Genomic DNA, 25,786 nt, shown 5'->3' with positions numbered 1-25,786 from the left:
AATAAGATGTCGTAATTGTTCAGACAGACAGGAACAAAGAGCAGGACAAGCCTCTATCTAGTAGGATCAGGCAGGGTAGATATGTAGAGTGACATCCGGACTACCTGGATGATGTTGCCAAACAAGCCTGCTTGTTGTACTCTCCCCAGCTAATGAAACCGAGAGATGTTTAAATCCAGAACGGCTGTCGGACAAAATGAAGTGATTAGTGCTTAATTAAAAGGCTTGTTCACCAAGCCTATGTGTGCTAATCCTGTAAGTGGGTTGAGGAGAGTTTGAGAGGAGACTCAGACGGGGGCCAGGGGAGCTGAGTGTGTGTGTGTGTGTGTGTGTGTGTGTCTGTGAGTGCGTGTGTGTGCGCAGTATGTGTTTGTGCATGAGTATTTAGGTGTGTGTATATGTGTGTGTGTGGGTGTATGCATGTGCAGTACGAGTTTGTTTATGTGTGTTTAGGTGTGTGTACAAGCGTGTGTGTGTGTGTAGGGCGGGTGAGGATGACGATGCTGTCCCCAGAAGGAAAGCCTGTTATGTAACCCAGTGCTGCTTAGTAATGGAGATGAGCTGGGACAGACCCCTCCCACAGCAGATGACAGGGGCTTTACAGTGACTCCCTGGGACCTATAGCAAGGCTCATAACATCTACACACAAGATCTCAGACCTGGAGAAGCTGTCAGAAGGCTAGAAACATCTACAGACTAGACTCCCTAACTGTAGAGTCTGATAGAAGGCTGACAACATCTATACACAAATATTCTAACCGGAAAGGCTGTTAGATGGCTATCCACTCCACAAGGCTATTCACTGGTTCATGGTATTGACATGCTATTCACTGGTTCATGGTATTGACATGCTATTCACTTCTATTTAATGTTGGAAGTGTCACCTGTGTGACCTGTATGCATCCCTGTGTATCCTTTGGTGTCTCCCTGTCTGTCACCTGCATTCAATAGTTCTGCTCATACTGTACTTGTGTCTGTGAACAATACCTTACACTCTTTCAAATGTTCAAATGTGCACTCAAGTACTCAAGAAAAAGGAATGCTATTTTTGTTTTGAAACATCGTTTTTTGGGGGGATTTGTATATTTTTTCTTTCCCTAACTGGTTCATGTTTGGCTTTGTTTCTTCCAGATGTGGCTGCCGTTAATGAGTCATCCACAGGGTAAACACCCCGCCTGCTTTCCCTCCCTCTCTCCCTTTTTCTGTCTCTCTCTCTCCCTCCCTCTGTCCTTCCTTCCTTCCCTTTCTTTCTTTCTTTCTTTCTTTCTTTCTTTCTTTCTTTCTTTCTTTCTTTCTTTCTTTCTCTCTCTCACTCGCTCTCTCTCTCTCTCTCTCTCTCTCTCTCTCTCTCTCTCTCTCTCTCTGTCTCTCCCTCTCTCTCTCTCTGTCTCTCTCTCTCTCTCTCTCTCTCTCTCTCTCTCTCTCTCTCTCTCTCTCTCTCTCTCTCTCTCTCTCTCTCTCTCTCTCTCTCTCTCTCACACACACACACACACACACGTTCTCGCCCTGTTCTCTCTCTTTCTTCCTCTCACTCCAGTATGGGTGGGATCCAAACTAAACTGTCTCTGTCTGGGGGAGTGTGCCTGAAGTAGGACATTCCATCCTGCACACATCTGTCATCGCAGTTAGGCCTGCACCGTATTAGACGTTTGATTTGAATCGGGTGTGTAATGTGAATCAAGCAGATGATTTAAAAACTCTTGAACATTTATATCACCTAAGAATGGAATGAGGCGAGAGGGAGAGAAAGAGAGAGAGAGGGAGAGGAAAGGGGAATGAGAAAGAGAGAGAGAGGGCAGAGAGAGAGAGAGAGAGAGAGAGAGAGGGAGAAAGAGAAGGATAAAGGGGAGAGGGAGGGAGATAGATAGAGAGACGTGACAGCACAACAATGAGAACAAAGTGCAGAGCAGGGACTGTGTGTGTATCTCCTGTAGCAGGCACTCTGCTGGAAGCAGCCATCCATCTGTATCACCACTGGGTTTAATGTGTCAAGTCTGATGGAGACAAACGCAGCGTCATCCACACAAACCAGATCAGTGTGAGACTGAGAGAAAGACTGAGAGGCAGCATGTTGGGAGAGAGAGGAAGGCCCTGACCCACAGACAGGAGAACTGACAGAAAACACCTCCTCTACACACAGAGCACACTCTCACACTGCCTCACAAGTCTGAAATCGGAGTGTTCTGTGCCGTTTGTGTCATGGAACAGTCAATAACATGTTATATCATAACATGACAGTATTATGTTACATAGTTACGTTGACAGGATCCACTTTGAACAGTGTAAATGTAGGAGCCCAGAGCAAATTTCCCTACAGGGACATTAAAGTCAATCTTATCTTTACCACAGTACACTGATCAGACCAAGCAGTGTTTCATATAGGACTGTCATGGTCCTCACAGACAGTGTGTGTGTGTGTGTGTGTGCATGTGTGTTTGTGTGTGTGTGTCTGTGTGTGTGGTGTGAGGGCCCTGCGGCCTGCCTGTGGCTCACCTCTAGGAAGTGTGATAGGAAACCTGGGTGATAACAGAGGAGGCATCCAGCGTTCCTGTGTGCCTTCCTGTGCTGAAAAGATTGGTTAATTTGTAACTGTGTGTGTGTGTGTGCATTTGCGTGAGTGTGTGTGTGTTTGCGTGTGTTTGCTCATGTGTGTGTTTTTGTGCTTCTGTGTGTGTGTGTGTGTGTGTGTGTGTGTGTGTGAGAGAGAAATAGATAGACAGAGCTGCTGGTGGCCTTTCTATTTTCTCTCACAGGCAGGTTTCTGCTGAGTCCAGCTTTCCACTGGGAGTGTCAACATGGTTACTGAACTGAGCTTGAAATAGTACCTTCCTTCATCAAGGTGTGACTTTGTCAGCACACATACAACATCTACCAACTTTGTGTATGAAAATGTGTTTTTGAAGAGTTGATGACGGACTACGTATGATGAGAGGATGCAGCCCTGAGCGGAGCCAGTGCTGATGGACCGGGAGTAAATGAGCTCCTTCACAAGGACAATACCCAACAACAGTCACTATGACAACCTAACATTTGCATGGCAGTCGCGTCAAGTCTTAAGAAAGAGAGGCAGTGTGGAAGAAATTGGAAGGGTGGGGAGGGGGGGGGGGGAGATTGGTGTTACAGACCTACAGAAGCTTCAGCCCTTATCAACACCACTCTACCTCACCCACCCACATCCCTCCACACAACATCCTCTTCTATGGTGATTTTATATTCTCAGTGGAGGCCTTAAAAGGACTTGCTGTTGATAACATGAAGGAAATATTGTGAGTTTCCACTGCATTGTCAAGATATGCAACACAACAGTTGTGCGCCGCCGCTGTTCTTCTCAGGGCTCTACCTTACACCCAGAGCAGAGAGAAGGAATAGTGAGATAAAGCCGCAATCTCTCTCCTCTCGCCCCAAGCCAGAGGAAACACAACCAGATTCAGAGCTGTGGGATGTGCATATACTGCCCGCTAACACTTTGGCCTGGCAGTATCTTGAGGCTGGGCTTTGAATCCAGATACTGAACTGTATTGTTTGTCACTTTGGCTGAAGAATGCTTCCTGCATCCGTCCTGGTGCTGTGAGAGTCACAGGGCATGGTGTGTGTGTGTGTGTGTGTGTACATGCATGTGAGATATTGTGATTCAGTTCACAGGGAGGAAATCTTCCCCCAGGCAGGACTTAACATAACACCTTAGAGGGCGCTCTGAAGACTACCTATGATCTTCTCTTATATGACTTGACCTTCTTGACTGTTACAGCTCTCGACTTTCCTTGCTAGTATATATTATTTTTTAAAGCTGCAGTAGGCAGCTAATATCAATTCAAATATCAGAAATTCAAATATGAGAATTTTTGTCCTGAATTATTGAATTCCTGACAATTCTTGTCTGGATTTCTGCACTTACTAGAAGACGAGTTTGATCGACAGTGGTTTCATTAAGCCAAATAGGAAAGCCCACCTCGCTGACAATGACTGTCTGGAACAGAATTGCTGGAACATAACTGGCTGGAAAGTAGTGGGCCGCTTAAAAAATGTGAAATTGACATTCCACGGGTACTGAGCTGTCTGTGTTGCCAAACCACTCTCAGAGGGACTCATTTGCTTACATGTTACTAAAACCTTTATTTTTCACTGAAATACAGAAAGAAAATTACCTATTGTACCTAAAAAAAATTGTGCTGTTCTTGAGCCGAAGCCAAAGCCCATTTCAGAACGTCAGTTTTGTGTCTTGTCATGTAGCTTGACATTGCTCGTCAGTTATCTGCTATTACAGTACTATTATCTGTGATACACTGTGTCCTGCCACTTCCTGACACCCCCTGTCTGGCAACTGAGAGGAGAAAGAGAGAGAGAGAGAGAGAGAGAGAGAGAGAGAGAGAGAGAGAGAGAGAGAGAGAGAGAGAGAGAGAGAGAGAGAGAGAGAGAGAGAGAGAGAGAGAGAGAGAGAGAGAGAGAGAGAGAGAGAGAGAGAGAGATGACATTTTTATTAGCAGATGTTATGGGAGAGGTGTGATGAACTCTGGACACAGTTACACATGTGAACTACCCCTGTTTCAGCATTACTCTCTTTCTCTCTTTTTCCTTTTAACTTTCTCTCTTTCTCTCCCTGGAAGGATCACAGGCAGACAGGCATCCATTCCCCTCTCTCCCTGCCTCTCTCTCTATCTCTCTTTCTCTCTCTCTCTATCATTATACATTTTTCTAAATTTTATTGACATGAATGTTCAGGTTAAACAATGTTGCCAAGCAGTCCAGAGTGAAAGGACAACATGTAATTATGAACACACATCACAGAACTTAATCATCATCCATCACAAAACAAACAATTATAATCTCTCTCTCTACATTTTTCTCATTATCAATATCTAACCCTGTCTGTCTCTCTCTCTCTCTCTCTCTCTCTCTCTCTCTCTCTCTCTCTCTCTCTCTCTCTCTCTCTCGAAGTCTCTCTCTCTCAGTTTTGCCATTAAAGATATCCTTAAAGTCAATGTCCCACTTGCAATGAACAGAGGCGAGACTGTTGGTGTCGCTGACTGCGGCAGAAAGATGGAAAGATGAAGGGATGAAGTGCGAGTGGTGTGAGAGACTGAGGCAGGATTGTAGGAGGATGCATGTCATTATATTTGAATTTCTCTCTGGACAAACAAGGCATTGTCCTGGTTGAACAGGCGTGGATAGGAACCAGCCAGCTCTTCAAGAAGACTTCCACACCAGCCACACAGTAGCTGAGTCAGCAACTACATCTGCTCCGCCACGCCAAGGGTTGGCCTGTTAATGCCTGCCTGCCCCAGGGCATCCTCTTAGCCCATTAGCATCACCATAGCTTCAGCTAAGTTGGCTGGTTGACAGGTTATTAAGGACCAGCCCTTGGGGAGAAAGGCAATAACTCTTAGTTAAAAGTCAAAAGGCTTGTTTTGGAAAGTGACTACAGTGGGTAGAACCTCTTCACGCTCCCTTCCACACTCCCAGGCTTGGAGAAGCTTTCTGGGGCCGATGCAGGGCAGCCGGGCGGACGGGGTGTGGAGGTTTTTCAAGCTGTTGTCCTACTTGTTTAGCTGCGCCAGCCAGGCTCCATCCAGCTCCAACTGAGAGGAGCTGAGATGCTATTCCACCCACATCCCTGTTCCCTGGGGGTGAAACGCGCCGACCCAGGACCCAGAGCTCTCCAGGGGGGCTGGAGCATGTGTGTCCTGTCAAGCTTTTCCGGGAGGCCTGGTATGCTTCGACAACAGGGAGGCCTACACACTACCGCCCCCAGCTTATGTCCCTTCCTTCTCCTCCCTTTCTCTCTCCTCCACTCTCCTCCCTTTCTCTGGAATGAAGGAGTAATGAGCAACAAGCTGTACAGTAGCACACTGAGTGTTGGTCCGTGAAACAGGAAAGAAGGATTACCAAGCCTGAGGTGAGGGCCTACCCTCGGTGGAGGGAGGGACAGGGAGAATGTTAGCACAAGACTGCATACCATCACTCTGAAACATTACTAAAGAGCCAGGCAGGCAATCAGTTAGGCAGGCAGACAGGCAGTCAGTTAAGCAGGCAGGTAAGACAGGCAGTCAGTCAGGCAGGCAGGTAGACAGACAGTCAGTTAGGCAACCAGTAACTTCTATTCAATGTTTGTGTTACTTGGATCCTTCCAGAACCTCTGCTTGCCCTCTCGAGCCCAGTGCCTCAACACCATCTGTGGGGGAGGGGGCCACAGGAGACCTTGTTCCTGGGGACCAGCCACACGTGGGGGACCAGCTCAGCCAGCCCAGCCAGCCCAGCTCAGAGGACTGCAGTCTGGACACGGCCAAGGAGAGCTCGGGCCCCTTGGAGCATTCTGAAGGTACAGAACCCAACTATGGATGATGACAGGGGAAGGAGAACTTGTGTGCTGACCCTGCACCTCACTGTCAAAGATTGTCCATTATTTTCTTATGGCTGTATTGCATTTGTTGACATTGATTTAGATGAACAGGACCGTGTTCGAAAACACATTATCTTTGTAACCTTCTTTGTGTCTCTGTGGGACTCTCTCTTTCTCTTTCTCTTTCCCACTCTCTCTCTTGATTTTCTCATGATTTGATGTCCTCGTGGGCAAGATGAGAATCCAGTTAATTTAGGAAAGAAATCAATACCAGACTATTAGTATATTTCCAGAACGAAAAATTACTCTTGGTTTTCATCTCAGACAGCAATTCTGCCGGTATTTGAAAGAGGCTTGTGGATACACAGCAAGGAGTTTGACTGCTAAAATTAACTTGGCTACATTCCTCCCCTGCACCCACTCAGACTGTCTGTCCTTTGTACCTTTCATGTTAATATTTCATGCGTCTTTGTTTCATACAGTCTTAAATAAGTTCTATTGAGTTTATAATGAAGTAGGGATGGTAATTTCCTGCACTTTAATAACTGTACCAAAATACTAATGAATTAATTTACCGTAGATCCAACATCCAATACTACTACCTTTATTAATAATCATTATGCAAATTCCATGCACTGTAAATACACAGTAACATTGGTTTGGACCTGTAGGTTATTGCAAAAGTGTAACAAGGACATGTGTCTGAATTAGGCAGGCTACCCTAAAGTCTAGCTGCACTTTTATAGCAATTTTGCTTGTGCCTTTCCACTGTTGTAAAGAAAAACAACATGCTTAGACGTTTGGGTTTCAGTTTTTATCAAACGTTAACAATCACGGATATAGCAGAGGTGATTTGTGTAATTGCAGGAGTGGGTTGTTATTTTTCTAACAGACCGAGGGCTGAACCCATTAAATGTCTGGTGAAACATTTCCTGTTTACAGCTTAAAACAATCAGAAACCTTCTCACCTCTCTGCTCACCCTTGCAGACATAGGAGAAGACACCGTTCTCCAGATTGTAGCAAAGCTTACCTCCATGACCCATCCCAGTGATTGCGTTATATCCTGTGTTATGAGAATATTGTCACCTCATCATGACCTTCACCTTCAGAGGAGCCTCAGAAGGGGTTTTGAGACAGTGCTGATTCAATCTGCATAATCTTGAATAATTCATGAACGCCATTGTTGTCTTCTGGAAAAGTTGGATGAGAGTGAGAAACGCAGTGTAGAATTTCGGCTTCCATGTGTTTGAACTAACAGGTTCCCTGTGGAATTTGTCAGTCACTTTGCAAATCGTCAGATAGGCTTGCTAATAGCCATGATGGTGTTATTTCCTTCTCAGTCTCAGCACAGTTCTGGAAACAGAGAAGGAGGGAGAGAGACAGAGGCGTTCTCCCAATATGTAAAGAGACATACAGCGAGAGAAAGAGTGAGAGAAGGCTAGAGATTGTGAGAGAGAAAGACATGGGGGGGGAAGGAGAGATACTGTAGAGAGATTTAAAGACAGAGTGAAAGAATAGACATCTCATCCCTTTTGTAGTTTATCTTTCAGAAAAACTTTCAGTTTATCTTTCTCAAAGATTCTGTCCAAGACTGAGATTGAGCAGCATTGGGTAATCCAGCCTAGCTAATCCATCCTAGCTACTTCATGTCATAGAAAATACCTCCTATTGGCCCCTGAGATTAATTGAGAACAGTAATTGTTGATGTTTGAGGCTTAACAAAATGGCTGCAGACAAATCACAGTTTAAAACGCAATCGATAAGGCACACCAAACCAAATTGGACTGAAACACCTTCAAAGCAGTTAATGAAAAACCCTGTAGAGCATACAGAGAGAATTGGGTCAATACTTGACAAACCGAAGTGGAGAGAACAAACAAACACATCACAAACGTGGGGTCAACACATTCAACAGTGTTTATCTCCATGTTTCCTGTTGTTTTATGTTGTGTGTGTCTTTTCTTGTCATGGGGTGTGTGTGGCAGATGCAGACCAACAGCCAGAGAGTCCAGAGGTGATCTATGATGATGTGCCTAGCGAGGGGCTGCTCTCTCCTGTGGAAGGTCAGTATCAGAAGCAATGCCAGGGCCAACCGCCCCCGAACCCCCTCCCCCCACCCCCCTCCACACACACACACACACACTCCGAAACATTTGTGTGTATTTTCTGCCAATGTATGTTTTGTTTGTGTGTGTTTGTATGTGCGTGTCTGTGTGTGTTAGGTGATATAATATACGAAGACGTTCACAGAGAGGGTGCAGCGCGAGATCGCGACAACGGTTGGAGCTCCAGTGAGTTTGAGAGTTACGACGAGCAGTCAGACACCGAGAGCAAACTCCCCACGCGCAGCAAGGTAGGCACGCACTGCATGCACTGCACAAACTGCACGCACTGAACAAACACACAGCACGCACTGGCTGCTGGAGGAGCCGTGTGCCATGATGACCAATGACTTTGCAGCGTTTGTTTGTGTAAGACGCGAAACACAGCTCAAAGAGAATATTTCCCCGCCACGTCCACACACTCCACAAAATCTGTTCTTTATTTATGCGGAGGACTGTCTGATGCATGTGCAGATCATGAAAGATGAATAGGGCCTCGCTTGGTAGAGGGCTGCCCTTGCTTCTTGAGCTGAGAGGAATCTTGACGTCTTAAGACTTGAAAAGGTATCACTGGCTCTCCAAACTACCAGCCTTCATGGATGGGGTTGCTCTTTACAGCTTGTGGCGTCTTTGTAGAAGCAGTTTCCTTGTTGTCCACATGAGGGCAGTATGTCCTCAGGGCTCATGTTGTTGTTTGCTAAGCTGTAATTGTCTCCTCCATGTATCCTTGTGCCTACAACACAGAGGAAGGCTAGGAGTAAACCAAATACTGGCATTTTGCTGAGTGGAAGAATTATTAATGCATAGATTTAGTGTCTCGTCTTTTCTCTACATATTTTTACATAATGGAAATGGCAACGATAAGGGTATCATTCGGGAGACACCTCAGAATATCCATTGCAAAATGTTCAATTCAGAGTCCCGCTAAGCGTTAGCCTGTAAGAGAGGGATGTTGTGGTCCTAGCTGAGGTAATTACAGTGGTGAGTTTATGAAAATCCCCTCAGCTCCCTCCATGACAGCCCAGTACGGCACACATTACCCTCCAACGAATCACAGTTATTAGTCTCAGCCAGCTCTACCCTTTGACCAAAGCACAGCTCTAAGCTTCCGCACTCCATCCTTGTGATTAATCCTGCTGTTGCCTTGCTTGTTTTGCTTTGATCCTTTCCCCTCCGTTTGTCCATTCTCACCCTCCCTCTCTCTCCCTTTCTCTCTCCCTTTCTCTCTCCCTTTCTCCCTCCCTTTCTCCCTCCCTCCCTTTCTCCCTCCCTCCCTCCCTCCCTCCCTCCCTCCCTCCCTCCCTCCCTCCCTCCCTCCCTCCCTCCCTCCCTCCCTCCCTCCCTCCCTCCCTCCCTCCCTCCCTCCCTCCCTCCCTCCCTCCCTCCCTCCCCCCCCCCTCCCTTCATGCTGTGTGCGGCTGCTCCGTGTGGTTTAACGTGACCCGCCCCCGCCATTCCCTGCCCCCCCTCCACCCCCCGCCGCCACCCTTGTCGTCACCGCGGTGATACCCGGTGCGGTACGCTAGCTCTCCCCTGACATGCGTCGGCTGAGGGAGCGCTGTGCCAGGACCAAGCGAGAGCTAGCCATGAGGTTGGGGGGCAAGCACGGCTATGACACCAAGGTACTGCAGCCCCGACGTCCGCCAGAGCCTGCAGGACCCTGCCTCCCGTCATCCCCAATGCCAGGGACACTAACACCCTTGTAGGAAACGACTAACACTCTTCACCTCCAGGCCTGTGCTCTGCTCACGCTGTCGTGCTTCTCGCTCCTGTGCTTCGCTCCTGCCTGGGCCTCTCCCAGGAGCCTGTCTGCTTGGTTTCCCACCAGGACTTTATGGGACGCATGCATTATGAAGTAGCATTACAGCTTATTTTACTTACCGAAACACATTGCCAAGTTTCTCACTCTCTCTCTGCCCCCTCCCCCTCCACAAACACACACCCACAAACACACACAAACACAATTAATGACCTAGTTTCCTGAAGTGGCATCATTTAAAAATACTATCACCATGGGAGGGGTTCTAGGCTGTGGGAAGCTGAGGGGATTGGGGGTGTGGGGTGCGGGGGGGTGCGGGGGGTTGCCTAGCCTTAGCCATTCTCAGGGTGGGGTTTGTGGTCCCATCAAGTCTCCCGCCCTGTACATACACCACTCTGCTGGCTTCTTAGCCCGCCCGCCCGCCCTCCCTTCTTCCCTCCCTCCATCCTTTCTTTCTTCCCTTCCCCAAAATCTGGGGCTCAGCCTGGTGGTTTAATCTCTCTGAGATCGCTCCATGATCTGCTCCCAGCCTCTGATTAGAGATCAGCCATGCTAGACCCACACAGCAAGGCAGATGGTAGGATTCCTGATGGCTTGATGAGCACAGCGGCCTGCCTCTCTCTCCTTCTCCCTCTCTCCTCTTTCTTTTCTCTCTGTCTACGGGAGTCCTCTCTCCTGGAGGACCAGTTCACTGTTTTTTAGCTGCCTGTACTTTTCACTGGAGTTGACTTTTTAGAACTTCTACTCTCATGTCATCTCAACTTTTCCTGGCTTGTACTTTTTTTTGCTGCCACCACTTTTTGTGGCTTCCACTTTTTCTGTCGTCTCTACTCTGTGTGGCTTCTACCTTTCTGCCTACGTTTTTGGTGCCTCTTCCTCTGCCACTGGGCTAACTGGTGTCTGTCTCTACGTGTGTCTCTGGATCAGGTTAACCAGCTCATGAAAGCTGCACGCAGTGGCACCAAGGATGGACTGGAGAAGACCAAAATAGCCCTCATGCGCAGAGTCTCGTTCCTCCACAGGAAGGACCCGTCAGGTAAATGAAATCTAGAACAATTCCGCCAATAGATCTGTGAAGCCGTTTGCCAAATGTCTTTCATTTGAGATGAACACATTGGCCTGCTTCTCGCAGGAGGATCCTGGGAAGTGACGCCCACAGAGTTTCTCGGAAAGACTTGAGCCCATACATCTCAGTTCACGTAAATAAGCTGCTGGGTGTCTGTGATGCATGCCCAGGCGAAACGTAATGCTGGAAGCAGATCGAGGAGAAAGCCTCCCATTGCTTTTCCAATTCCTTTTTCAAAAGAGGGGAGGGGGGGGTGGGGGCGGAAAGAAATCGTCAAAATCATGTGAGAAATTTCTCAGTAAACCGCTGGGCTCAATCTGCCATGCTCAGATTAAAGACATGCTTTGGGGCCAACGGACGCATCTGATGTGAGAGACAAACTATTCTGTGAGCATCACGTGAGCGAGGCTGCGCCGCAGGAAGCCTCCTAGTCTCACAATGGCGGTAGATTAGCGCCCGTTAATGGACCGCTGAACAGCCTCGCAAACTTGCCATAACACCACAGCCACCACACCGACAAATCTTCACACGATCGCGGGGAGCACGGTAGAAAGACGCAGCGGTGCTATTTTTAGCCGTTGATCAGTGGAATCTGCCCAGCGTTATAAAGTCATACTGTGAGACACTCTGTTAGCTTTCCAGAGTCTTTAATTGGAATGGTGCTACCAAAGGGAAGCTCTTCATATGCCTTCATGCTTTTGGAGGAGGGAAAGGGAGGATCTTTTTTTTTGGTCTTCAGTCTTTTGAACGCCTTTGTCCTCCTGCAGAGAAGAGAGGGTGTTTGAACGTACATTTCTCTTGCAGTCACGCTGTCTGTGTGCCTCTTTACGCCTAGACACAGTGCTGTTTGAAACTTCTGTCTTTTAACCGACTCTTTCTACCCGAGTAGGGATCTCTTCATGTTTTTGAGGTAATAAACCTGCATGTCAGGGTCTATGAGTGTCCCGGCCTGTCTTCTGCTGCACCCAAACATCTGAGGCTTGATCTCTGTGTATGTGTTCTCTGTGTGTGCGTTTGTTTGTCATTTCATGTGTTCTTTTCTGTGTGTGTTTGTGTGTGCGTGCTCCCACAGATGATGTGGAGGATGACGCTGGGTACCTGGATGTGGCTGAGTCCGATGTCAAACACCCTCCAGCCCACCTCAGCGCCATGCCGGAGGGACTGAGCAGTCAGCAGGTCAGATCACTATAGTCCACTTCCAGACCTCCATCCCTATAGTCCACTTCCATACCTCCATCACTATAGTCCACTTCCAGACCTCCATCCCTATAGTCCACTTCCAGGCCTCCATCACTATAGTCCACTTCCAGACCTCCATCACTATAGTCCACTTCCAGACCTCCATCCCTATAGTCCACTTCCAGACCTCCATCCCTATAGTCCACTTCCATACCTCCATCACTATAGTCCACTTCCAGACCTCCATCTCTATAGTCCACTTCCAGGCCTCCATCACTATAGTCCACTTCCAGACCTCCATCTCTATAGTCCACTTCCAGACCTCCATCACTATAGTCCACTTCCATACCTCCATCACTATAGTCCACTTCCAGACCTCCATCACTATAGTCCACTTCCAGACCTCCATCCCTATAGTCCACTTCCAGACCTCCATCACTATAGTCCACTTCCATACCTCCATCACTATAGTCCACTTCCAGACCTCCATCACTATAGTCCACTTCCAGACCTCCATCACTATAGTCCACTTCCAGACCTCCATCTCTATAGTCCACTTCCAGGCCTCCATCATTATAGTCCACTTCCATACCTCCATCACTATAGTCCACTTCCAGACCTCCATCTCTATAGTCCACTTCCATACCTCCATCACTATAGTCCACTTCCAGACCTCCATCCCTATAGTCCACTTCCAGACCTCCATCACTATAGTCCACTTCCAGACCTCCATCCCTATAGTCCACTTCCAGACCTCCATCACTATAGTCCACTTCCAGACCTCCATCCCTATAGTCCACTTCCAATTATACCATCTAAAGTACAAAGACCTCCCTTATCCTACCTCAACACCACAAAACAAGTTTGTCTACAGTTGTGTTGTTCAACAGGATTTTACTCTACAGGATGCGAAAGACCTCGAACAAAAGAGTTTGCCCTTTCATCGACTTTAAAGACTGCCTTGTGTGATTGGATTGGTTAAATATAGGCCACAGTAAAATACAGGGCCAACCATTTCAAAGGAATCCACTGAAAACAGGGCCTCATTCGGGCTAAGCTGCCAAACACACAAACAAGCTGCTGCTCTCCATGTGGCCTTCCACCACTGAGAAAGCCAGGATGACATATTCATCAGAAGGCGACCTTGACAAAACAAAGCTGGAAAACAAAGTCTAAGGCACTCTGGAAGCAGTGTATCTTCCAGTGTGGTTCTGCTAGGGAGTGTTCTGTCCGTGTGTGTGTAGGGTTTCATGGATGGTGTTCTGACCATGCATGTGTGTGTGTGCGCATGTGCGTGTGTGTATATGTGTGTGTGTGTGTGTGGAATTCAGGTGGTGAGGCGTCACATCCTTGGCTCCATCATCCAGAGTGAACGCAGCTACCTGGATTCTCTGCGCAGAATCCTACAGGTCAGAGACACACACACATACATGCAAATCTTCAGCCAGGTGTAACATCCCATCACCACTACCAATTAGACTTCAAAAGCACCAGCGGTGATCTGTATTAAATGACTGTTCTGTGTTAGGCATAAATAGGCCTGATATCACCTCCTGTCTGGTGCCTGCCATGGCGTGCCGATGCCGGGAAGAGAGGCTGTCAGTCTCTGTACAGGAGAGGGGGAGGGGGTCTTTTTCTCTTTAATCTGTGTTTTCGGGGCGGCGGGGCGTGGGGGAGAAGGTGGGATGGGGGTAGAGGGGTGGGGGGGGGCCTCTAGTTATCTCTCCTCACAGATGAAGAGACACCTGCTGGAGTGGGTCCCTCAGCCGGCCGTGCTGAAGCTGGGCTCTGTGGAACGGCCCGGCTGTCAGATCATCCACACTGCCTTTGTTGGCTCGTCCAACGATTGGATTTAACGCCTTTCGAGTATCAACTCTTTTGTCATCGCTTTTATTCTTATTAAGTCTTTTTTGAGTTGATTTCACATGTCCATCTTGCTGATAAATGCAGAGTCACGGGATATGGCCAAACCATCATCTTTCCAAGCAGGATGCAAAGCCACAAGCACAATTAGACAGTGAGGGGATTCAGACTTGCATTAGAGCTGAGGGGACACAAAAAAAGGCGAAATTGCCTGAGTTACCCCCCCATCCATATTCCTTCTGTCGATAATTCATTTGCTGCAGATGATTTATGTTCAGGCCTGATCGTTGGGTAGAACAACAATCCCGCCACTGTTCCAGCCTCCATTGTTGTCCTGAAATGTTCATTTTCACACTTTATTATCACCTCGCAATTTTGGATAGTACACGATGGACTTCTTAAGCAACTCAGCTACAAACATGTTCTCTGTGATGTTGTTCGGTACATCTTTCTGATTGAACTGTCAAGTGAAGGGATAGTTTAGTATAGTACATTACAGTACAATACAGTAAAGTGTATGTACAGTACATGGAGTGGTACAGCACAGGACAGGGCAGTACAATACAGTCTAGGTTACTTCAGAATAGTTCTGTACTGTATAGCACAGTATAGTTGGTAGCTGTTGACATGGGGCTGACATAGTGTGTGTGTGTGTGTGTAGGCGGGTCGGGGGAGGGGGCGGGTTCCTTTTTGGTTAAGAGGAGGTTAGTTGGATGAGCACAATAATTCATTTGACATCCTTAGCCAGTGTCCACTACTCCACCACAAGAAGCCTGGGTTCCAATCCCCCATCCTCCCTCTGGGCCCCTCTCTGTCCTCAGGAGTACCAGAGGCCCCTGATGGAGGCGGAGCCCCGCATCCTGAGCCCCAGGAAGATCCGGCCCATCTTCTTCCGTCTCAGAGAGATCACACAGTGCCACTCCATGTTCCAGATCGCCCTGGCGTCCCGCGTGGCCGAGTGGGACAGCAGCGAGAAGATCGGAGACCTGTTTGTGGCCTCGGTTAGTGTGTGTGTGTGTTTGTGTGTTAGTGTGTGTGTGTGTGTGTGTGTCAGTATGTGTGTATCTGTGTCAGTATGTGTGTGTATCTGTGTCAGTATGTGTGTCAGTATGTGTGTGGATATGTGTCAGTATGTGTGTGTATCTGTGTCAGTATGTGTGTCAGTATGTGTGTGGATATGTGTCAGTATGTGTGTGTATCTGTGTCAGTATGTGTGTCAGCATGTGTGTGTATCTGTGCCAGTGTGCGTTTGTCTATCTGTGTCAACGCGTGTGCGTGTTTGTGGGTCAGTCAGTTTGTGTGTATCTGTGCCACTGTGTGTGTGTATCTGTGTCAGCATGCGTGTGCGTATTTGTGTGTATCTGTGTCACTCTAAGTGTGTGTGTGTGTGTGTATCTGTGTCAGTGTGGGCACTTGCCTGTTTGCATCAGATAATCAGACAGCTTTTTTGTGGGGCTAAGTGAGAGAAGACGACTCTCCTGTGTGTTCCAGTACCACGGCACAGCACTTATCTCCACACCAGGTTATAACGAGCTCCACGTTTCAGACGTGGTAAACAGCCATACCGCTGCCCTGACATGAAGTCAAACCACGGTGATGTCTATCTCCTCGACAGCACCATCAACCCCACCATGTGTTTACGGCTGACAGTAGCTCAGGGACTAATGATAATGGTAGAATCCGTTCCTATCTATTGTGCTCCTCCGCACTATACGTCATCCACGAGGCTTGCTCGTTAGCACTCAGAAGCATTTTCCACTGCTACTGGAGGGTGTTCCGGGCTCCTCGTTGATTCTGTGTCCTCAGGTCAAGAGGAAAGGAGGAGGCTTAAACTGATTTCTCCTTGCCGATGTATCCTTCTTGTAAGGACATTCATGAGGGGCTGTGTGTCTGTTTGTGTGTTTGTCTGTCTGTGTGTGTGTGTCAGTTGGTTACTGTGGCTATTCAAATCCCATTTTATTCAGTTCACTTTATTGATCCGGAAAGAAAAATTCCAGTGTTCAGGTAACTTGAGTAAAGATTTTGAAAATGATCGGAAACAGAAGCATAAACTATAAGGAAAGGTGCTTTGAGACTTTAGTGTGTGTGTGTGTGTGTTTGTACATGTTTCTTTAATCAACAGAGGTTGTTAGCAACAGATGTGGTCTATTGACTAAAAAAGTGGGGCATTGAGAGGGAATTAAGTGATTGTTCAAGACAGGTGGTTTTGAACAAATACAACCAAGCAATGAGAGCACAAGGCCAGTGAACCCCATCTACAACTAAAGCAACATTCCAATATCTGTGATTACTACCATCTCATACAGCATCTCCTCCATCCTCCTCCTCCCTCTTCTCCTCCTCAATTCACCCCTCTTTTCCTTTACTCTCCAGTCCTCTTCATTTCCTCTCCCCCCAGTCGTGAAATACCTCTGTGTTCTCCCCAGTTCTCCAAGTCCATGGTGCTGGACGTCTATAGCGATTATGTGAACAACTTCACCAATGCCATGGCGCTCATCAAGAAAGCCTGCATGTCTAAAGCAGCCTTCCTGGAGTTCTTGAAGGTAAGCGTCGGATCCGAATATCTCCACAAGGCGGTCCGCTCTTCAACTCCGACATGCAATGTTGACCTTTAGACCAGAGCTGTAGATACCGCTGTTTCACCAAACGACTTGTCTTGTTCTGGGATCTCTGGGACAAAACAGTTCATGCTGTGTCCATGGGCTGTACTATCATGTATTGCAGATAAGACCACTGGTTTTCACCCAGCTGACTCGCTAACCTGCTCGGATGACTCAGGAAACAGTGGGGGCGAATGTAGATCTGCTGCTGCTGATCTGAGGCCCACACACACCCACTCGCTAATACACACCTTCACACACACACACACACACACACACACACACACACACACACACACACACACACACACACACATACACTAGAATGACCTCTCTCCCAGATGCTTTGACCTCTGCCTCCACTCAATAACACACACACACACGCACACACACATATAGACACACGTACATACTCACACCCGAATGACCTCACTCCCAGATGCCTCAACCTCCACCTCCGCTCAATACACACATATATTGAGTGTAATATGTGTGACTGGGTCTGCTTCTGTGTCCTGTAGAAGAAGCAGGCGTGTAGTGTGGACCGAATCACCTTATATGGACTGATGGTGAAACCTATCCAGCGCTTCCCCCAGTTCATCCTGCTGCTACAGGTATGGCTGCTCTCTCTCTCTCTCTCTCTCTCTCTCTCTCTCTCTCTCTCTCTCTCTCTCTCTCTCTCTCTCTCTCTCTCTCTCTCTCTCTCTCTCTCTCTCCCTCCCTCCCTCCCTCCCTCCCTCCCTCTCTCTCTCTCTCTCTCTCTCTCTCTCTCTCTCTCTCTCTCTCTCTCTCTCTCTCTCTCTCTCTCTCCCTCCCTCCCTCCCTCCCTCCCTCCCTCTCTCTCTCTCTCTCTCTCTCTCTCTCTCTCTCTCTCTCTCTCTCTCTCTCTCTCTCTCGCTCTCTCTCTCTCTCTCTCTCTCTCTCTCTCTCTCTCTCTCTCTCTCTCTCACACACACACACACACACACACACCCAGATGTCTTTTTGTTATGTTCGTGGTGTGGAGCAGATTCCTGCTGATGACGAGTGTCAGCTGGCTGGCCTTCTGTTTTGAAGCAGAGCCGCTTTGTGTTCCGAGCACTGGAGGTGAACATTTGCTGCGACCACCAGACGTTGTTATGGCAACGCAAACTTTGGGGAAAAAAAGAGTCTGAATAACTAGAAAGTGGAGGGAGAGATTGTCAATTCATGTTGCCAGGACCTTCTCAATGCCTCATGGAAACCAATCGTGTAGTGTTCTTCATACGGTTACATATAAAACCACGAATTTACATAATACATCGACTTCCCAGAGTTTGTAAGAAGTTTGAAGCAAGTGGGGAGATGGGACCTACTTTTGAGGATTAATATTTCCTAAAAACAGAAGATCAAAACCTGATTCATCCTGTAACGAGAGCTGCCCATGGATAGAAGTTTTTCCATGCAGCAGTCTGCTATTTCAGTTTGAACTCTTCCTCTTCTCTTGGACGTGAACTTTGCGTACCAGAACTGCAGCAGCTTATTTCATCCCTCAGTAGGCATTGATTATCCATGGATTCAACAGATAAGTTATGAATGAGAATGAGGCCTCTTCCTCTGGCCTTAAGCTGACTGAGTGTAGGCATTAAATCAAACATTACACAGAGATAAACCCATCTGAAACTTACTGTACACACACACACACACACATACACACACACACACACCCACATACCATACATACACGTGCATGCACCCACGCACTACATGCATGCACGCATGTAGGCTTGCACACATCAACGTGTGCAACAAACATGCAGGCACACAAACACATTTCCATATGAAAGGTTTATATTTAAAATGTGTCAAATGTAAAGCACAGGATAAACACACTCACGGTGGACACAGATTGGCTTAGTACCTCACACAGCCATCCATGAACTTGGATTGGGAGAGGTATGCATATTGTACAAATACGGAACCAAAATGATTACACTTTTTACGTCTGTTCTTTTCCTCTTATTTGTCCATCTCTCTCCTCCTTATTCTCTCCCTATCCTTGTCTCTGACCCTCATACCCTCCCTCCTCTCTCCCTTTCCCTCACACTGCCATTCTCACCTTGCATCCTTCTCTCTCTCTCTCTCTCTCTCTCTCTCTCTCTCTCTCTCTCTCTCTCTCTCTCTCTCTCTCTCTCTCTCTCTCTCTCTCTCTCTCTCTCTCTCTCTCTCTCTCTCCGTTCCCCCTCTCCCTGCCCTCGGTGTGTGTGTCAGGACATGCTGAAGAACACTCCCAGGGCCCATGTGGACCGGCTGCCCCTGCAGCTGGCTCTGACCGAGCTGGAGATGCTGGCCGACAAGTTGAACCAACAGAAGCGCGTGGCCGACCAGATCGCTGAGACTCAGCAACTGGCACGCAGCGTCTCCGACCGCCTGCTCAGCAAGGTGACTGGAGGGGCCCGCTCTCTGCCCGCACATACACACACACACACACATACACATACACACACACGCACACATACACACATACGCACACACACACCAATCAAATGCAATCAACCGTTTCAGTGTGTGGCCCAACCCCAGCGTCCCCTGAGTCCCAGTGTGGTGTTATCAGGGTGAGCCAAACACCTTAGCACTAATCTGGCGTCTACTGTACGCAGGATATCACTAGCATTACACCCCCCTCCACATTATTCTGGCAAAGCAGTTTTATTTAGAAAAATCATTTCCTAGAAATGATGCCCATTATCAGTGCTGAACAGTGTCTAACTGTGCCGGCAGGGGCGTCGCCCCTCCATTACCTCTGCCAAATGACAGTCCTGCCACCCCAAATCTCCACAAATGCATTTCTGAATAAGAGGAATTAGGTGGGTAAATGAGACATTTAATTGGAAACCGTGAGAAAGCTATCTCTGCCTTCTTCTCCTTATCCCAGATTTTTTTACTTAGCTTGCTCGCTCACTCTCTCTCTTTCTCTCTCTCCTGCAGTTTCACTTTTTTTACACTCCTCTCCCCAGTTAACTCGTTCCTCCTCTTAACGCTTTTCTACTGTACTCCCTCCCTCCCTCCCTCCCTCCCTCCCTCCCTCCCTCCCTCCCTCCCTCCCTCCCTCCCTCCCTCCCTCCCTCCCTCCCTCCCTCCCTCCCTCCCTCCCTCCCTCCCTCCCTCCCTCCCTCCCTCCCTCCCTCCCTCCCTCCCCTCTCTGTCATTCTGTCTATTGGTCTCTCACTGTCTCTCACTGTCTCTCACTGTCTCTCATTGTCTCTCTCTCTCTCTCTCTCTCTCTCTCCGTCTCTCTCTCTCTCTCTCTCTCTCTCTCTCTCTCTCTCTCTCTTTCTCTCTCTCTCTCTCTCTGTCTCACTTTGCTGGCCTGTTCCTGGGTTTTCTCTGGACCCAGAGATGAGCTGATACGACTCCACACTGCGTTTCATTTGTGGCAGTGAGACGGCAAATTCTCACAAGGAAGCAGCCTCCTCTATTACTCTGTAACCATCCCATGAAATATTCATTCTTTGTCTGGAAGTGTCGGAAGTCTCTGGAATAGAGCAGATAACAAGGTGAGAGGGAACAGGTTTCTGTTTCAGTCGATCTCCTTGCACACGCGCAGGCACGCGCACGGACAGAGAAACACCCACGTGCACACTGAAAAAAACACACACAAACCTGGAAAAACACACACCACACACTCAGGTAAACACACACACACTTACACTTGTACAACTTGCAGGGGTTTGGAGAGGGCTAGAAGTCCCGCTGTCTGCCTGAGGGGGGAGCTGCAGAGTTGTGTCCCGTCCATCACAGTGCTGTTGGACTAATGACTCATCTTCACAACCTTCTGATCCAGAGCCGAGCCCTTCACTGACCCCCTGACACGGCCATCTATTCCTGGGGTGGGATGTGGGCGAAGCGGAGGAGGGGCGAAGGGGAGGGGGGGGGGGCGTATAATATTGTTGATCTTGACCCTAGAATGTGGACGTCCCTGCATATGGACAATACCCGGACTCATTATTCATCAGAAATGTTGTTTCTATTGACCAGGCCACTCTTCCATCAAGCATTAGGCCTGCTACACTGGATCAGAGCTGCTGTCTTGTGTTTCCGCCATTCCCCATCCCTCACTCCTGCCGTTGTTGTAATGGCCCCAGAAGATTGTTGTAGAATGCATAAAACTGACTGCATTGATTTAGCTGGCCATAAAGAAGACTAGTCCAAGTTATAAAAAAAGCTTTCTATTAAATTTCTCCTTGCCAAGCAAGCATATGGACTTAAGGATAGCATAGCTTGCAAGCCTTGTTTATTTTGACATACCAAAACATAAATTATTGCTGTCCGTGTATGTGTGTGTGGGTAGTGTACCGCTGGGTGTGTCCATATGTGTGTGTACAGCATTAAGTGTGTGTGTGTGCACCAGACAGCCACATGCCGGCATGCCTGTGTGTGTATGCATCATCAAAACAAAACCCTGTGTGTGTGCGTGTCATGTCTCCTCTCCGGGAGAGAAGAAGTACCAGACGAGACGTCCATCGAGTCCTGGTGTGTCTGGGCTCTGACCTCTGGGCCTCTCTCTGCCGGCCTGCCTGCCTGCCTGCCTGCCTGCAGGATGTCTGCCTGCAGACAGCCCTCTTGATGTGCCCTCTGATGCCAGTGTGTCTCCCCCAGCAGCTCAGCTCCGATCAGGGGACCCTGGTGCTCTGTGAGACGCTGGTGGAGACGGTGTACGGCGAGCGGGGCCAGGTGCTCAAGTCCAAGGAGCGCAAGGTGTTCCTCTTCGACGACACGCTCGTCTGCGCCAACGTCAACGTCAAGTAAGCGGTCGAGCGCACGCTCACTCACGCTCACTCACGCTCACTCACGCGCGCGCACACGCGCGCACACGCGCGCACACGCACGCACGGGCACGCACACTCACGCACACTCACGCTCACTCACGCGCCCACGTGTACAAGTTGACATGTAGACGGACGCTCCAATCACACACGTGCGCGGCGTACATTCAGTCAGACATGCAAACAGTCACACCCACACACACACACATCAGCCTGCTTTCCAGACCCACAGAGCCTTTGCCAACGCCACACAGCAGCGCTAGGAGGCATTGCGGAGATATTTTTGGCAAACCGCATAGAAAGGAGAAACAGCTAATAGGCAGTTTTAGCACTATCTGGCTTTGCAGGCGCTTTATCAGCTTGAAACAAACTCCAAGCTGCTTAACGACAGCAACAGGAGCCCTAGATCACTGACATAAAAGATTTTTTGGTTCCTCTCCAATTCATCCTCAATGACAGCACCATTGATCAAATCTTCTCAGAGCATAGGCAAACAACGACATGTTTGTATCCTCTTCCCCTGCTTCCAAATATCCTGTCGGAGGGGAGAAGTAGCTCAAAGCTCTTGTTCAGCCTTCAACGTAATTATCGCCCCGCGTTCCGTTCAACTCCGGTCCCCCCGGAGTTGACTTTGCCTCGCACTCTAGAAATGTGACAAAGCGATCGCCGCGTTGATTGTCGGCGCGGTGACAGGAATACGTGAATAGGAACGCAGCCCTCACTCGGCGGGGGGGGGGGGGGGGGCGTCGCGGCGGCGGAAGCGCGGCCGATCACACGGCTTCTAAAAATCCCGTGCTCCTCCTCCCTTTCTTCCTGACACCCTCAAAGAACGTCACCTCGCTCCTCATCCTGGTGCCTGGGTTGGGAGCTGAGCTGTTGGAGGAAAGGGAATGCGAGGAGGAGGGGTGTATGTCTGTGTCTGTGTGTGTGTGTGTGTGTGGGGTGGGGGGGGGGAGGAAGGACGTGGAGGGGACGGAGGTACTGACTCGTGGAGGGGGTGGTGCTTGTGTGTGTTTTCTCCCACCTTCCACCACCAGGGGGCCCCCTGACATCAGCAGCCTGGTGCCGGTGGGACCCAAGTACACCATGAAGTGGAGCGCCCCCCTGCAGCAGGTGCAAGTGGTGGAGGCAGGGCAGGAAGCTGCCCAGGGGAAGGACGCCCTGTTCCAGGCCTCATGGCCTACCAAGAGGCCTGGTGGTGCTGGAGCTTCAGGTAAACCACCTCCACTCCTCCATCTCTGTTCCCCTTCTCTCCCATCGTCAATCCATCAGGATGTTATGGATCCATTCTCCGGCCTGGTCCGCTCCTCCCTATGACCGGGTACACAGTGCCAGTCTGCAGGCCTGGCTCTGGTCCTGTAGTATTGTCCTGGTGAAGGAGCAAGGCTGATCCTGGTTCTGGCCCTGTAGTAGAGTCCTATAGTATGGTACTGCTCCACGTCCTGTACTATGGTCCAGTGGTATTGTCCTGGTTCTAGTGTGTAGTATAGTTCTGTAGTCTGGTCCTGGTTCTAGTGTGTACTATAATTCTGTAGTCTGGTCCTGGTTGTAGTGTTTAGTATAATTCTGTAGTCTGGTCCTGGTGCTGTAGCACGGTCTTTGCGGAGGCAGGAAAGACACAGTACTCCCGCCTGTCCTCCTGACAGACGCCGTGTTTGCAGACAGAATGGTGATGACGGTCTCTCCTTAAATCTGCCGGGACGCTTTTTATCTCAGATAGAGAGAAGTGCGCTCTTGAGAAAACGATAGAGAGAGAGAGAGAAGTAACGTAGGGACAACCCCTGCAGCAGCCCTCCAAGTCTCATTTCCCTCTCTGATAGACCACAAACATATCGGGAGCGTTGTCATCAATCTGCTGAGATTGTTCCCATCCTCTTCGCCTCCAATTAGCCAGCCAGTAGCAGTAGATAGATAGCAAGCCGAGGTGAGAGTCTCTCTCCTCCCCCAGCCCTCACAAACCTCCTTGGTGTATAGAGTTTGAAGAGATCCCTGATAAATGTGCCATGGAGAAGTGGAGATACAGACCCTTATCAGGATGTAACGGGACACGCAGGCTTTAAAAGCTGCCGTTCCATGACTTAAATATTAATGGGGCCTTTTACTGGAAGGTTCCGTGTCACGGTTGTCGACCAGAAGCTGTTAAGAGTGTGGGATTCGATTCTCAGCACCAGATTAGGCTGAGCTCTACAACACATTCTCACAGGTTGGAGGTACTGGCTTGCGTTCATTTAAGGTGAGCTTTGAGGTTCTCTCTCTCTCTCTCTCTCTCTCTCTCTCTCTCTCTCTCTCTGTCTCTCTCTCTCTCTCTCTCTCTCTCTGTCTCTCTCTCTCTCTCTCTCTCTCCCTCCCCCCCCCCCTCTCTCTCTCTCTCTCTCTCTCTCTGTTTCTCTCTCTCTGATTCTCTCTTTCTCTCTCTCCTTCTCTTCCCTTCTTCCCGACATATCGTTTTCTCTCTTCCTCTTCCTATCACCTTTCTCTTCCCCCCTCTTCCTATCTCTGTCTCCCTCCCCCCTCACTTTCTCTCCTCTCTCACCTCCTACATGTTTTCAGAAAAAGGGGATTTCTTCATTGGGAGTTTCAGCACGAGACGAACCTCTGTCGCCTTAATCATGACTTCCCAGAATCCTCCCCGCGCCTCGGCAGAGCTCCTCCCCCCTCCCGTCACTCAGGCAGGCTGTCCCGGCTATATTTAGCCCCCTTCCCCTGTGATGTCATTCGGCAGGGCGTCCTGCCTGAATCCCACGCTCCCTCAGCTTGGCTCCAAATGGACTCATTTTTCATCTCCTGCAGGCCCTGATGCTTTCCTTTATTGATGGTGAAGGCTGGCCCTCAGGGAGGTGTGGCACACTCTCTCTCTCCTTCGCTCTCTTTTTCTCTCTTTCTTTTTCTGTCCCTCTCTGTCTCTCTGCCTGTCTCTCTTTCTGCCTGTCTCTTTTTCTGCCTGTCTCTCTTTCTATGTCTCTCTATGTCTCTCTATGTCTCTCTCCAGTCTGTCTGTCTGTCTTACTTTCTGTCTGGTCTGCTCTCTCTCTCGCTCTCTCTCTCTCTCTCTCTCTCTCTCTCTCTCTCTCTCTCTCTCTCTCTCTCTGTATCTTTCCTCATCCTTATGCTTTACCATCCTGCAGAGGGATGGCATAGACACACACAAAACTACATGCACAACTGCACATGCACACACACACAAACACAAACACACACACACATACACTGTGACATGCACACACACACGCAACCGCACAAAGACACAGCTGAACACACACACACTCACAAACAGGCACACACACAGAGAAAAAGGCTTACCTTCACTCTGACCCCTATTACACCCCTCTCATTGTTTCCTTTCTCCTCATCCATATTCTCCCATTGACACTGGACTCACTGCTGGATGCCCAGCTAGCAGATACCTCCATGCCGAGAGCTGGAATGTGTGTGTGCGCGTGTGCGTGCATGTCTGCTCAGGCATGGCCCTAGAGCCTGGGGTTTTTCAGACGTGTTGTTGTGGATTCCTTCAGGTTGCCAGCCAATGCTGGCTCCACTATCGCTTCTCAGGATGGATGGATGGATGGATGGAAGGATGGAGGATCCAGCAGAATGAGATTCCTGGATGTAGCCTGCGGGTAGGAGAGGAGAGAGGGGGGTGTGCCAGGGGGGGTGTCTGGTCCCAGTGGGCTCCAGGGCAGCCCGGCCTCCCCCACCATGCCTGCCTGGCGGTGGGCGCCAATCAGCGTGTCTGGGTGTGAAAAGCAATCCCTGCTCGCCAACGGGATTATGCTGGATTACAACTCAGCACATTCACCTCTGGGGCCCCAGCCAACCCTGGGCTGGTGGAGAGGGTTGGGGGACGGAGGCGGGGGAGGGTTGGGGGACGGAGGCGGGGGAGGGTTGGGGAACGGAGGCGGGGGAGGGTTTGGGGAGGGGGAGGGGCGGTGCTTAACAAACCTGAGTGTTACTGGAGCCAGCACACATGCACACTGAGTCAACATGCTGTATTACACACCCTCACATGCTCACTATTACCAATTCAAACACACAGACACACACACACACACACTGAGACAACATAGACAATATACTGCACATACATTCACACACTCG

The 25,786-nt window shown here is 49.1% G+C and overlaps 1 protein-coding gene across 1 annotated transcript in view; it reads left to right on the top strand.

Annotated features, from left to right (window-relative positions):
- Positions 1 to 25,786, top strand: part of arhgef10la (Rho guanine nucleotide exchange factor (GEF) 10-like a) — a 94,206-nt gene that overhangs the window by 9,569 nt on the left and 58,851 nt on the right. Inside the window, exons 3-16 of the mRNA XM_084705752.1 lie at positions 1,132 to 1,162; positions 6,129 to 6,316; positions 8,324 to 8,401; positions 8,561 to 8,691; positions 9,967 to 10,062; positions 11,127 to 11,235; positions 12,338 to 12,441; positions 13,776 to 13,853; positions 15,129 to 15,308; positions 16,734 to 16,850; positions 17,429 to 17,521; positions 19,137 to 19,307; positions 21,525 to 21,670; positions 22,729 to 22,904. Coding sequence (XP_084561878.1) covers positions 1,132 to 1,162; positions 6,129 to 6,316; positions 8,324 to 8,401; positions 8,561 to 8,691; positions 9,967 to 10,062; positions 11,127 to 11,235; positions 12,338 to 12,441; positions 13,776 to 13,853; positions 15,129 to 15,308; positions 16,734 to 16,850; positions 17,429 to 17,521; positions 19,137 to 19,307; positions 21,525 to 21,670; positions 22,729 to 22,904 — 1,698 coding nt within the window. The remainder of the gene's footprint in view (positions 1 to 1,131; positions 1,163 to 6,128; positions 6,317 to 8,323; positions 8,402 to 8,560; positions 8,692 to 9,966; positions 10,063 to 11,126; positions 11,236 to 12,337; positions 12,442 to 13,775; positions 13,854 to 15,128; positions 15,309 to 16,733; positions 16,851 to 17,428; positions 17,522 to 19,136; positions 19,308 to 21,524; positions 21,671 to 22,728; positions 22,905 to 25,786) is intronic.

The sequence above is a fragment of the Hypomesus nipponensis genome, chromosome 9 (genome assembly GCF_054491055.1).
Source record: "Hypomesus nipponensis isolate SF chromosome 9, ASM5449105v1, whole genome shotgun sequence".
Classification (NCBI taxonomy): Eukaryota; Metazoa; Chordata; class Actinopteri; order Osmeriformes; family Osmeridae; genus Hypomesus; species Hypomesus nipponensis.
The sequence above is the reverse complement of the archived record's forward strand: the minus strand, read 5'-3'. Positions and strand labels throughout refer to the sequence as shown.